The sequence below is a fragment of the Chiloscyllium plagiosum genome, chromosome 38 (genome assembly GCF_004010195.1).
Source record: "Chiloscyllium plagiosum isolate BGI_BamShark_2017 chromosome 38, ASM401019v2, whole genome shotgun sequence".
Taxonomy (NCBI): Eukaryota; Metazoa; Chordata; class Chondrichthyes; order Orectolobiformes; family Hemiscylliidae; genus Chiloscyllium; species Chiloscyllium plagiosum.
Genome location: NC_057747.1, coordinates 24,306,335 through 24,319,302, shown reverse-complemented (window position 1 = coordinate 24,319,302; position 12,968 = coordinate 24,306,335). Strand labels below are relative to the sequence as shown.

At 43.6% G+C, this 12,968-nt stretch overlaps 1 protein-coding gene across 2 annotated transcripts in view; it reads left to right on the top strand.

The window, feature by feature from the left end:
• cdh23 (cadherin-related 23) overlaps positions 1-12,968 on the top strand; it is a 799,974-nt gene that overhangs the window by 471,867 nt on the left and 315,139 nt on the right. For both annotated transcript variants that reach the window (XM_043679154.1, XM_043679152.1), the window contains exons 27-28: positions 975-1,088; positions 11,204-11,352. In XM_043679154.1, the coding sequence (XP_043535089.1) occupies positions 975-1,088; positions 11,204-11,352 (263 nt within the window). The remainder of the gene's footprint in view (positions 1-974; positions 1,089-11,203; positions 11,353-12,968) is intronic.

Genomic DNA, 12,968 nt, shown 5'->3' with positions numbered 1-12,968 from the left:
TGTTGAGCATTGTAAAAGACACTAAGGAAATACAAGGCTTTTTTCTTCCATTCTTACAAGTTAACTACAATGTGTCAGCAGATGTTGCAGTGAATTTGCTATTAGCGAGATGTGATTGATGTTTTCTCAATTGGGATTTTGTTAGTCATGCAGGACTTGAGCACAGCTGCTTTTTGGCAATTTCTGTGAAAATTGCAGTGTGACAGGGTAGCAAACTCCAGATCGCTGAATCGATTCTGGCCAACGGCAGTAACTGGTGCAAACCAGCTCTGAGAAACTTTCAAACTTTGTTCTGAAAATTCATAGTTTAACAAAGAATAGGTTCGACTCAGCATCCAACTTGGATTGCTATGAACAGAGATTAAACAAAAATCTAATTCCCCAGATTTCCCTGCAATTTAAAGGGTAACAGTTTGAAAGGACGACCATGGGTGATCGATTGTTGGAATGATCTATGAACATTGCATTTTCTAAAAGAGAGAATGAGGTCATTGAAAATGCAGTGGATAATCTTTTCCAGTGAATCGATGTAAATGTATACATAATCTGAGAGACATTCCTCCAAGAATGGTTATGATGTCCAAACATCAACAAATGGCAACAGGAATAAATGGGTGTAACTATCACTGATTCAAAAGAGATATCAGGTACAGATACTTCCCTTGTTTTTTCTGTTTTAAGAATAACATGGGATTTAGCTTGAGCTGCAAGTGGACAGGACCATATACCTGAGGGGTGAATCCTTAGGATATCCTCCATCAGGTTAGACTCTCTACTAGTAGAAAGGTGAAACTGTCCATATCTATGCTAGCAAGACATGTTACAGTGCATCTGAAACACATGATATGAACTGTCCATCTGATTTCTGATATCTTTCGGGATCTCTGACCTGTCTTATTGAATGTCTCAAATCTTTGTTTAGCCTGAAGCTGGTACCTCAGCCTTTAACATAGTAAAGCAACTTGATCTTTCAGGTGGCAACGATGATGGAAAATTCAGCGTCGGCTTTAGGGATGGAACAGTCAGGACTGTGGTGAACCTGGACAGAGAAATCCAAGTTTCTTACACACTCATTTTGGAAGCAATAGGTGAGTGGCTGGTACGTGTTTTTCAAACGCAAATATCAGGATGTAATGCTGTTGTGTAAAAGACGAAAGTAAAGAATCTCTTTAATCTGTGCTACTCACAAATCTCTGAATGTGATCATTCCACCAGCCATGCCTTCATATGTTTGAATAAACCCCTCTGAAATTCTCTCTCTAAGTCTCTCCCTTGCATTTTGAACACTGGTCCTAATGTCTCCTTTGTTAGCTTGGTGTCCATTTTTGTCTGATTACACTCCAGTAAAACAGCTTTGGATGCTTCCCCATGTTAAAACTGCAAGATAGATGGAAGCTTTTGTTTTCATGAGACTGTATTGTTAAAGGTGTGCTGTCTGAATGGATCTACTGTACTGAAGTGAGAACCTCAATCTTTTCAAGTTTGGGTTCCTGGGCTGCGAGCTGAACTCACTGGCTTCGATCTTGGAGTTGAGAATGCTAACCACTGCGTGTTCTGTTAGAAATTGATAGTGAATTGGGCTGTTGGCCAGGGATCAATATGTGCACCAAAGAGTTTGAAAAGAGAGAAATTAAAGAAAACTTCTTTTGGGTGTAAAAGTGCAATAAAATCATTGGGGAGCTTGCTGAATGCAGAAAAAAATCAAAGTGAGAAAGGTTATTTGAGTTGATGAGAGCCCTCGTTGTCTGATAAATATCTGATAGCATCTGACGTAAATTAACTTCAGCCAAGTGGCTTGATCCTTTCAAATTCTGTAAGATAACTTTTCTCTGTTATCATTTTTGAAATTGATTATTAATAAGAATCATTGTTGTCGTACTGTCTTTTCAGAATACAAATTATTTTGAAAGGAATTGGTTGCACCTCTTATAACCTCGAATTAGATTTCAAAGTAGGTTTCCAAGTCACTTGTGTTCAATAACATAGCCTTGGTAGTCATTGAGAATTCCTAAATGAAGCTTCTGGCTATTATAGAGGTATTATAGAGTCATAAAGATGTACAGCATGGAAACAGACCCTTCAGCCCAACTTGTCTGTGCCGACCAGATTTGCTAAATTGGTCTAGTCCTATTTTGCTGGCATTTGGCCCATGTCCCTCCAAATCCTTCCTATTTATATACCCATCCAGATGCCTTTTAAATGTTGTAATTGTACCAGCCTCCACCACTTCCTCCAGCAGCTCATTCCATACAGGCACAACACTCTGCATGAAAAGATTGACCCCTAGATCTTTGTAAACCTTAAGCCTGTGCCCTCTAGTTTTGGCCTCCTCTACCCTGGGGATAAAAGCTTCACTATTCACCCTATCCATGCCCTTTTTATCTTATAAAGATCTTCTATAAGGTCACCCTTCAGCCACCAAAGCTTCAGGGAAAATAACTCCAAGCCTATTCAGCTTCTCCCTGTAGCTTAAACCGTCCAATCCTGACAATATCCTTGTAAATCTTTTCTGAACCCTTTTCAGTTTCACAACATCCTTCCTATAGCAAGAAAGTTTTTTCTCCCGTTCACTGTTCTGCAACATGTGATTTATTATCATTTATTTTAGGGTTTGGATGTTGAACTGGTGGCATATGGCTATTGTGTATGAGAGGGTTAAATGACTAACTTGTCAGTATTTCTGGAGCCTTTTTTTTTTAAACTAATATGTGTGAGAGAGTTCCCAGGTGAAAATGAGAATTTGTTTGCAATGGAGGAGGCAGACAGAGTAAACATTGAGGAGCATTAGCTTGCTTTTGGTTGGAAGAATCAAGAATTAATATTTCTTTTTGTTTGAGGGAGAAACCGAAAGCTTAGCTAGCTTTTATGTTCAGTTCCCAGAAGTCCTGATTGGATTAGATGTAATAATACATTTCCTCCTGGAATTTGGAGATAATTAACTTGATGGGTTTGGTGAGATTTGGACTTAGTTTAGATTAGATCCCCTACAGCATGGAAACAGGCCATTTGGTCCTGCACGTTCACACCAACCCATTTCCCTCTGACTAATGACCTAACACTGTGGGCAATTTAGCACAGCCAATTCACCTAACCTGCACATCTTTCAATGGTGGGAGGAAACCAGCGCACCCAGAGGAAACCCACACAGACGCTGGGAGAATGTGCAAACTCCACAAGGTAGTTGCCTGAGGCGGGAATCAAACCCAGGTCCCTGGCACTGTGAGGCAGCAGTGCTAACCACTGAGCCACCCTGCCACCTTATTGGTCTGCAGCCAATGTCAAGGACTCCCAAGGCAACTCCCTCCTGACTGTGTCCTACTGTTCAGCCACCTCTGCTGGGTCTGTCCTGCCAGTGGGACAGGTCATATCCAGGGATGGTGATAGTGTTGTCGGCGACATTGTCTGTAAGGTATGATTCTGTATGATTGTATCAGGCTGTCGCTTGACAGGACTGTGAAACAGCTCTCCTAATTTTGGCACTGTTCCCCGGACATTGGTCAGGAGGAGTTGATAGGGTTGCAGGGTTGACAAGACTGAGTTTGCCGATGTCATTTTGAGTGGCTTAGTCAATGCCAAGTGGCCCATCCAGTTTCTGTCCCTCTTTAAGACTTTCTCATGGTTGATACAACTGAGTGTCCTGCTAGGCCATTTCATAGGGCAAGCAAAAATCAAAGAACTGTGGATGCTGGAAATCAGAAGCACAAACAGAAACTGCTGGAGAAACTAAGCGGGGCTGGCAGTATCTGTGGAGAGAAAGTAGAGTTAACATCTCAGGTCCAGTGGACTTTCTTCAGAAAGGCCAGTTGACTACATTGCTGTTCAGTTTCATGTGCATTTCTTTCCTAACTGGAATTGGTGAACCACAGACATGTTTACAACCAGTGACAATGGTTCATCATTCAACTTTTAATTCCAGATGTTTGTTGAATTCACATTCCACCCTCTGTATTGGTGAGTTTTGAACCTGGGTCCCCAGAACATTACTGGGTTTCGAGATGACTAGACAGTGACAATACCACAAGGCTATGACCATCTCCTATTTGAGGTTGAAGTGGTCTGAGGGCAGTGTCTGGCAGTAGATTGCCGGGCTAGAAACAGAAGAAAGGAGCTCCACAGCCTGTACTTGGCATTGTGACAAATATAAACTTCGTCAGATGATTCTTTGAAGAGCAACTTCCAGAATCAACCCACAGTAATTTGGCATGAGGTAATAAAAGTTCAAGTGTTCATCAATTTGTGCTGAAGGCTGGGGTTTTCTTTTGAATTTTTCTGATGCACTGTCCTTACTTCACCTACCTCGAGAGTACCACCAGAACTTCAAATGTTTTGGAGCCCGAAAGGGGCAGAAATAGACCATTCAGCCCTTTGAGTCTGCTTTGCCATTCAATGAGATCCTGCTGATCTGATCATCCTCAACTCCAATTTCCTGCCCTTTCACAAGGGACCCTTGATTCTGTTCCTGGTTTTAAAGAAATGTCTTAGTTTCAGCCTCAGCCTCGAATATACTTAATGACCCAGTCCTGACCTACCCCTGAATAACACAGATACACCACTCTCAAAGAGGAAAAGCTCCTCTTCATCTCTGTCATTCTAATGCAGTAACAGGTCATTTTAGTGAAGTACATTAGTGGCATTGTTTATCTCTACCTGATTTAATCATTAACTCCTGCTCAATCCCCATGCTCTTCAAAATTCCTGCCTCACTCTTCTGTTTCAACATGGCTTATGATTGATAATTCCACATTTTAACTGTGCACAATAAATCATTTATTCCATTGCTTTCCTCCCTCATAATTTCATTCTGAGTATGAGTGTCTGGAACACTGATTCTAACCCCTTTGCAAGAACTTTCTGCAACCATTCCTACTACTGGCTATGGAGTACTGAGACTTTTCACCCAGAGAACTCACTGTGTTTGAGCTGGGATTGAACAGCAGGTATTTCATGGTCACTGCCAACTCCATGCTGGCCCCATTTAAAGGTCTTAAGGACCAAACTAAACCCCCTCAAAATATATTAAGAAGATAGCCTAAACCTCAACTTTTCTTATCTTTATAAAAGCAGATGTAAGGCATTGTGTTCTGGGTGCAATTCAACTGGGTAAACTACCAGGCTTGAAGCAAAACACACTATAGTTCAGGTAGAAACAAAAGCAAGAATTGGAGTAACGTAACTCTATTGGAAAACCTTACAGAATAATGAATTATTGAACAATAGATGCAATTCACCCTTGGCAAATTCAATAAAATAGATCGTCTCACATGCAATTCTCCAATCCAAGAGGAAAGTGCATCAAGGGAAAACTCTGAGAAAGAACTCAAGCATTTTGCTGCAGCAGGGAGAGATGTGTAGCAGGTTCCAAACCCCAACACCTACTGAAGTTTAAACTAAAATCCTAGTTCCATGGGAGTTTGACCCACCCATTCAGGTGTCCTCTATTGTTATAACTTTTTTTTTAAAAAACCGAAGGCTTTGCAAGCAGTTTACTTTGTTTGCCTGGACACAGGTCATTCAGCAACTCTGTCTCAACCTCTCCCCATAAAAGAACCAGGACAAAATATATCACTTAAAGGCATAGTATTGTCACAAAGGCCAGTGAACCTCAGGCAAATTAGACCACCCTGAATTTGTGTGACAGAATCATTGGGGAAGGAAATCTGCCATTCTTGCCAGGCCTGATTGACATGTGATTCCAGGTCCATTTTATGTGTGTGTGTGTGTGCGCATATGTGTCTGTGTGTCTGTATGTGGGTGTGTGTGGTGTGTGTGTGTGTCTGTGTCTGTGTGGGTGTGGGTGTCTGTGTGTGTGTGGGTGTTGGGAGCCTAAACTGCTCTCTGAAATGGGCTGATAAGCCAATCCCTTTCAAAGGCAGCAGGGGATAGGTCTGATACTGGCCTTGCCGGTGATGTCCACACCCGACAGGAGAATAAAGGAAATATATTGTGGGCCTGTTTAGCCTAACTGATTTACATAATTGAAGCGATGTCAGTTCAGCCATTTCTGGCCAAATGCCTGGTCGGTGTTAACAAAATCTCATTGGAAAGTAAGAATCGTCATGAGGGCTGCATCTAAATCTCTTGTATTTCATTCCACATGGGGAGTTATTGTCCAACAGTGCCTGCTGTGCAGCCAAAGTGAGACAGAGTGAGAATGGAAGAGGTGATGATGTAATGATCAAAGCTCAAGAGCAGAGAGGTCACATTTACTCTCAATGATGTGCTGTAGTTTTATCCAGATTCATGTACTGCAGATGCAGGAACTCTGATGTTAAAATAGAAACCACTGTACTGGCTTGGCAGAACCTATGGAGAGCAAAATAGAGTTAATCTTTCAGGTTAATGACATCTCATCAGAACTGCAAAGAAGTTTGAGAGGTGATAGGTTTTAAGCAAATACAGTGGCAGGAAGGAGAGATGTGAATGTCACGAGACAATGATGCAAGACAGTATGATGGGGAATGGAACATGTTTAATAAAAAGAAAAGAAAATTTTCTGGAGGAGGGTGACTGGCAATTGCAGAATCACAGCTGCAGTTGTCTGAACAAATGGGAACAGTAGTTCTGATGCAAAATTATTCAAATCATCTTCGAGTTCAGAATGTTGGAAAGTTCCCTCATCAAAAAATGGGCAATGATTCCAAAAGCTTCCATTGAGCTTTGAGAGAAGATAGCAGGAGAATAGAGGGATCAGGACATGAGTAGGATCGAGAGTCAAAGTAGAAATGTTGGAGCAGGAGGAGGCCATTCAGCCCCTCAAGTCTGTTCTGCCATTCAATTAGATCATGGTTGATCTGTAGCCTCACTTCTTATACCTGCCCTCAGCCCATATCCCTTAATACTTTTTCTTAATAAGAATTTATAGAACAAAGAAAAAAACATAGAACATTACAGTGCAGTACAGGCCCTTCGGCCCTCAATGTTGCGCTGACCTGTGGAACCAATCCGAAGCCCATCTAACCTACACTATTCCATTATCATCCACATTTTTATCCAATTACCATTTCAATGTCCTTCAAGTTGGCAAGTCTACTACTATTGTAGGCAGTGCGTTCCATGCCCTCACTATTCTCTGAGTAAAGAAATTGCCTCTGACATCTGTCCTATATCTATCACCCCTCAATTTAAAGCTATGCCCCCTCGTGCTAACCATCGCCATCCGAGGAAAAAGGATCTCACTGTCCACCCACTTTAACCCTCTGATTACCTTATTGTCTCAATTAAGTCACCTCTCAACCTCCTTCTCTCTAACGAAAACAGCCTCAGGTCCCTCAGCCTTTCCTCAGAAGACCTTCTCTCCATACCAGGCAATATCCTAGTAAATCCCTCTGAACCCTTTCCAAAGTTCCCTCATCCTCCCTATGATGTGGTAAGCAGAACTGTACGCTGTACTCCGAGTGCACCAGAGTTTTGTACAGCTGCAGCATGACCTCATGGTTCCAAAACCCAATCTGTCTACCAATAAAAGCTAAAACACTGTATGCCTTCTTAGCAACCATATCAACCTGGGTGGCAACTTTCAAGGATTATCTATCTCAGATTTAAAATTAACAATGGTCCACCATCCACTGGTTCCAAACATCCACCATCCAGCATAGTTTTTTTCACAGCAGAAAAAATCATGTCTATGAACCTGATTGACTTTTTTGAAGAAGTAACAAAGAGGATTGACGAGGGCAGAGCGGTAGACGTGATCTATATGGACTTCAGTAAGGTGTTCGTCAAAGATCCACATGGGAGACTGGTTAGCAAAGTTAGATCTCATGGAATACAGGGAAAACTAGCCATTTGGATATAGAACTGACTCGAAGGTAGAAGACAGAGGGTTGTGGTGGAGGGTTGATTTTCAGACTGGAGGCCTTTGACCAGTGGAGTGACACAAGGATCGGTGCTGGGTCCAATACTTTTCATTGGTTATATAAATGATTTGGATGCGAGCATAAGAGGTATAGTTAGTAAGCTTGCAGATGACACCAAAATTGGAGGTGTAGTGGACGGCAAGGAAGGTTACAACGGGATCTTGATCAGATGGGCCAATGGGCTGAGGAGTGGCAGATGGAGTTTAATTTAGGTAAATGCGAGGTGCTATGTTTTGGAAAAGCAAATCAGAGCTGGACTTATACACTTAATGGTAAGGTCCTGGGGATTGCTGCTGAACAAAGAGACCTTGGTGTGCAGGCTTATAGTTCCTCGAAAGTAGAGTCGTAGGATGATAAGATAGTGAAGAAGGCGTTTGCTATGTTTTCCTTTATTGGTTCAAGTATTGGGAGGTCATGTTGCAGCTGTTCAGGGCATTAGTCTGGTCTCTTTCTTTTTGGAAGGATGTTGTGAAACCTGAAACGGTTCAGAAAAAAATTTACAAGGACGTTGCCTGGGTTGGAGGATTTGAGATATAGGGAGAGGCTGAATTGGATAGGACTATTTTCCCTGGAGTGTCGAAGGCTGAGGGATGACCTTTTCGAAGTTTATAAAATCATGAGGGGACGTTGCCTGGGTTGGAGGATTTGAGATATAGGGAGAGGCTGAATTGGATAGGGCTATTTTCCCTGGAGTGTCAAAGGCTGAGGGGTGACCTTTTCGAAGTTTATAAAATCATGAGGGGCAAGGATAGGATAAATAAGCAAGGTCCAGAACTAGTGTGCATAGGTTTAGGATGAAAGGGGAGAAATGTAAAAGTGACCTAAGAGGCAACGTTTTCACACAGAGGGTGGTGCATGTATGTAATGAGCTGCCAGAGGAAGTGGAAGTGGTGGAGGCTGGTACAATTGCAGCATTTAAAAGACATCTGGATGGGTATATGTATAGGAAGGGTTTAGAGGAATATGGTCCAAGTGCTTGCTAATGGGACTAGATTAGGTGAGGGCATCTGATTGGCATGGATGAGTTGGACCGAAGGGTCTGTTTCCATGTTGTAGAGCTCTATGACTCTGTAACTCTAAAAGAAAATGCTGGAGAGAGTCACCAGGCCAGGCAGTGTCTGTGAGCAGATACACTACCAGAGCTGCCGAGTCTATATTTTGCATTTTGTTTCCAATTTCTAGCACCTGCAGTACTTTGCCTTTATTTCTCTCATTAGGAGTTGACCTATTTTCTGCTCTTAACACCTACCATTAGCATTTACATTGCTTCTCTACTGCCGTGAACAACCCCTCGTCCCAGCTCTCACCCCCTTGCCTATCACTCTGGGGTGCCTCTGACATCTGTTCAATTTATTTGCTCCTTCTCCCCATTCCTCTACAGGATAAAACCCTCACTTTTCCAGTCTCCATCAGGATCGAAGAAGAGCTGTATTGAACTCGAAACGCTAACTCTGTTTCTTTCTCCACAAACACTGGCAGGACCTGTTGAGTTTCTCCAGCATTTTCTGTTGTATTTTAGAGAATAAAACTGACTTGTGTCTGAAAGCTAAGCGCTGTACTAATACCTCAACTGGACTCTGAGTGCCATTATTAAAGAGCGAGAGCTCTGTTAGTGACAACTGATGGGGATATATTGTCCGTACTGCTTATAGAGTTGGACTGTAACAGAGTCTAGATTACAGTGGTGCTGGAAAAGCACAGCAAGTCAGGCAGCATCTGAGGAGCAGGAAAATCGACCTTTTGGGCAAAAGCCCTTCATTAGGAATGAAGGCAGGGAGCCTCCAGGGTGGACAGATAAATGGGGGGGTGATAGGTCAGAGAGGAGGGTGGAGTGGATAGGTGGGAAGGCAGATTGACAGGTAGGGCAGTGCTGAGCTGGGATGAGATGGGGGAAGGCGAAATGAGGGAACTGGTGAAGTCCACATTGATGCCCTGGGATTGAAGTATTCCGAGGCGGAAGATGAGGCGTTCTCCTCCATTCGTCGGGTGGTGAGGGAGCGGCAGTGGAGGAGGCCCAGGACCTCCATGTCCTCGGCATAGTGGGAGGGGGAGTTGAAATGTTGGGCCACGGGGCGGTGTGGTTAATTGGTGTGGGTGTCCCGGAGATGTTCCCTAAAGCGCTCTGCGAGGAGGCGTCTGGTCTCCCCAGTGTAGAGCAGAGTCCAGCCTGAGAACGTGCTTCCCACAGATTCCATGACCATATGATCTGACATCACTGTTGATTCACTCTTGGCATTTGTATACCAGCTGTTCACACTTCATGTTACAAGAGTCACATTTGCAAACTAAACACAAGTATCAAGATAAATTATCACCACTCCCATCCCCGCGCCACCCCCCCAATCCCACCACAGTCTGCACTTTGCCTTCCCAATAAAGTTGAGACCTTATCAGGAGCAATGGATGAATTTTTAGTGCGTTGGTCTTGTTGAGTTACAGATTTGTTACAGTGCAGAAGGTGATGCTCTTGGCCCAGCTCTGTCAATGATTCAGTGCCACTCCCTTACCTTTTTCTCGTAAGCCTGCAAATTATTTCTGTAAATGATCATCCTGTTGAATGCTTCAATAGCACCTGCCTCTACTAGCTATGTAGGGGCGGCAATGGCCAAGTGGTATTATCGCTCGGCTGTTAATCAGAGACCCATGTAATAGTCTGGGGACCCAGTTCCAAATCCCACCACGGCAGATGGTGTAGTTTGAACTCAGTAAATTCTGGAATAAAGAGTCTAATGATGATAGTGAAACCATTGTTGGAAAAACCCATCCGATTCATTAATGTCCTTCAGAGAAGGAAATCCGCTGGCCTACACGTGACTCCAGACCCACAGCAATGTGGTTGACCCTTAACTGCCCTCTGGGCAATTTGGGGTGGGCAAGCAATGTTGGCTTAGCCAGTGACGTCCTCGTCCAATGAATGAATAAAAAAACCAATCAGTGCATTCCAGACCCTAACCACTCGTTGTGTGGAAATGTTTTTGTCTCAAGTTGCATTTCTTTTGAAAGTTACCTTAGACCTGTGTTCTCTCACTCACAATCCTCCTACAAGTGGGAACAATTTCTCCCTGTATGCCCTGTCCAAACCACTCGTGACTTTGAAAGCTATTAAATCTCCTCTTAGCCTTCTCTTCTCCAATTAAAACAGCCCCAATGTCTCTGAACCATCTTTATACCCGAGGTTTCTCATCCCTGGATAGGAGCACGGAGGGATCTTCCACTTGAATGAAAATAGTAAACACGTTTATAAAGAGAGGGTTTGCAATTTTATGGTAGTTATACATGCAGAAGCTGAAATTACTGCCATCTAGTGCATTTGGGAGCGTTAATGATCTGCTGTGGTCTTTGTGCAGATAATGGACCTGCAGGAAGTAGGAAGACTGGGACAGCGACTGTGTACATCACGGTGTTAGATGTGAATGACAATCGACCCATCTTCCTGCAGAACACCTTTGAGGCAAGTGTCCTGGAGAACATCACAGCATCGGGCAGTGTGGTGAAGGTACGTTGCATTGGACGCTGAAGACTGGGCAGTTTGAGACAATGTCCCAAATCACTGGAGCTGAGTTTGGTGCTGCTTGATTCACGGTTGATGAGATTTCCCAGAATGTTGCCTGGGCTGGACAGTTTCAGTTATGAGGAGAGTGTAGATAAACCGAGGTTGGTTTCTTTGGAGCAGAGGAGACATGGGTGGGGTGGGGGGGCGGTGACGGTTGGGATATGATTGAGAAGTATAAAGTTATGAGGGGCATAGATAGGATAAATGGTAAGGAACATTCCCCTTGTTGGAGAGATCAGGTGGCATAGATTTCAGGTAAGGGAGAGGACGATTCAAGGGATGTGAGAAAAAATGGTTTTACCCAGAGGGTGGTGAGAATGAGGATCTCAGTGCCTGGAGAAGTGGAAAAGCACAAGCCCTCCTAACATTTAAGAGTATACATGTGATGCCACTTATGGGCTAAGTGCTGGAAAATGGGATTAGAACAGTTATGAGAAAGTGAGGACTGCAGATGCTAGAGATCAGAGTCAAAAAGTGTGGTGCTGGAAAAGCGCAGCCGGTCTGGCAGCATCTGTGGAGCAGGAGAGTCAGCATTTTGGGTTTATGTTAACTTCTACTAACTTCAGACTAACTTCTCCTTTTCGACATTAGAATAGTTATGTGGTTGTCTTTGGTCTGTGCTGTAGATCTCTATGACTCTGGGATCTCAGTTACACCTTGCCGTCCATAGTGCTCTGGGGTCTCTGCTATTCCAATTCCCATCTCTTGTACACTCCACCACCCACCGCACTTTAATGGTCTTACCTATGGCCAACCTTTGGTGGACAGCCAACTCTTGGTCCCAAACTCTATAATTCTCTCCCTAAACTTCTTCCCCCCCACCGATGTTCTCCTCTAATAAGTCGCAACGAAAAGGAGAGTGGAGTAGATCTCCCTCCACAAGGATCCACATACGTGGTCCCACAATAATGGCTGACAGCTACCAAAATCTTAGTAAGCATTTGTGACAACCCAAGCCAAAAAAGGTATTAAATTTCATTCCAAGACAAGATCAGTTCCTGGATGCATTTGGAGAGGCCACAAGGGCTCCAGGGAGCAACAGAGCCTGTCAGGATACGTGAATATATGGTTTAAATTTCTTCTGGTTCCAGTTTTTCTTCAGTTCCTGGACGCACTCGGAGGGGTCACATTTGGGCAGTTGCTTTACCCGAAACACTACTCGAGTAGTGACTCCCACCATCCTCCTCCTCTAACCAAAAAAAAACGTTCTGTGCATAAATTGGTAAGGTGACAAGTGTTTTTTTCTCGTGTTTCATTTTTTTTCCAGCAGTCTATTTAGGAATTTAGAATAGTGGGAATGGAGGTTAGGGCAGTTGAATGTTCCTCCTACAGTATGTGGGAGCTGAGGGTCACCTCTAGTGTCCCTGCTGACTTCATCTGTGGGAAGCGCACCCAACTCCAGCTCCTTGAGAACCATGTTAGGGAACTGGAGCTGGAGCTGGATGAACTTCGGATCATTCAGGAGGCAGAGGGGGTTATTGAGAGGAGTTACAGGGAGGTAGTTACCCCACAGCCACGTGAAGAAGGTAGATGGGTTACCGTCAGGGGTAGGAAAGGGA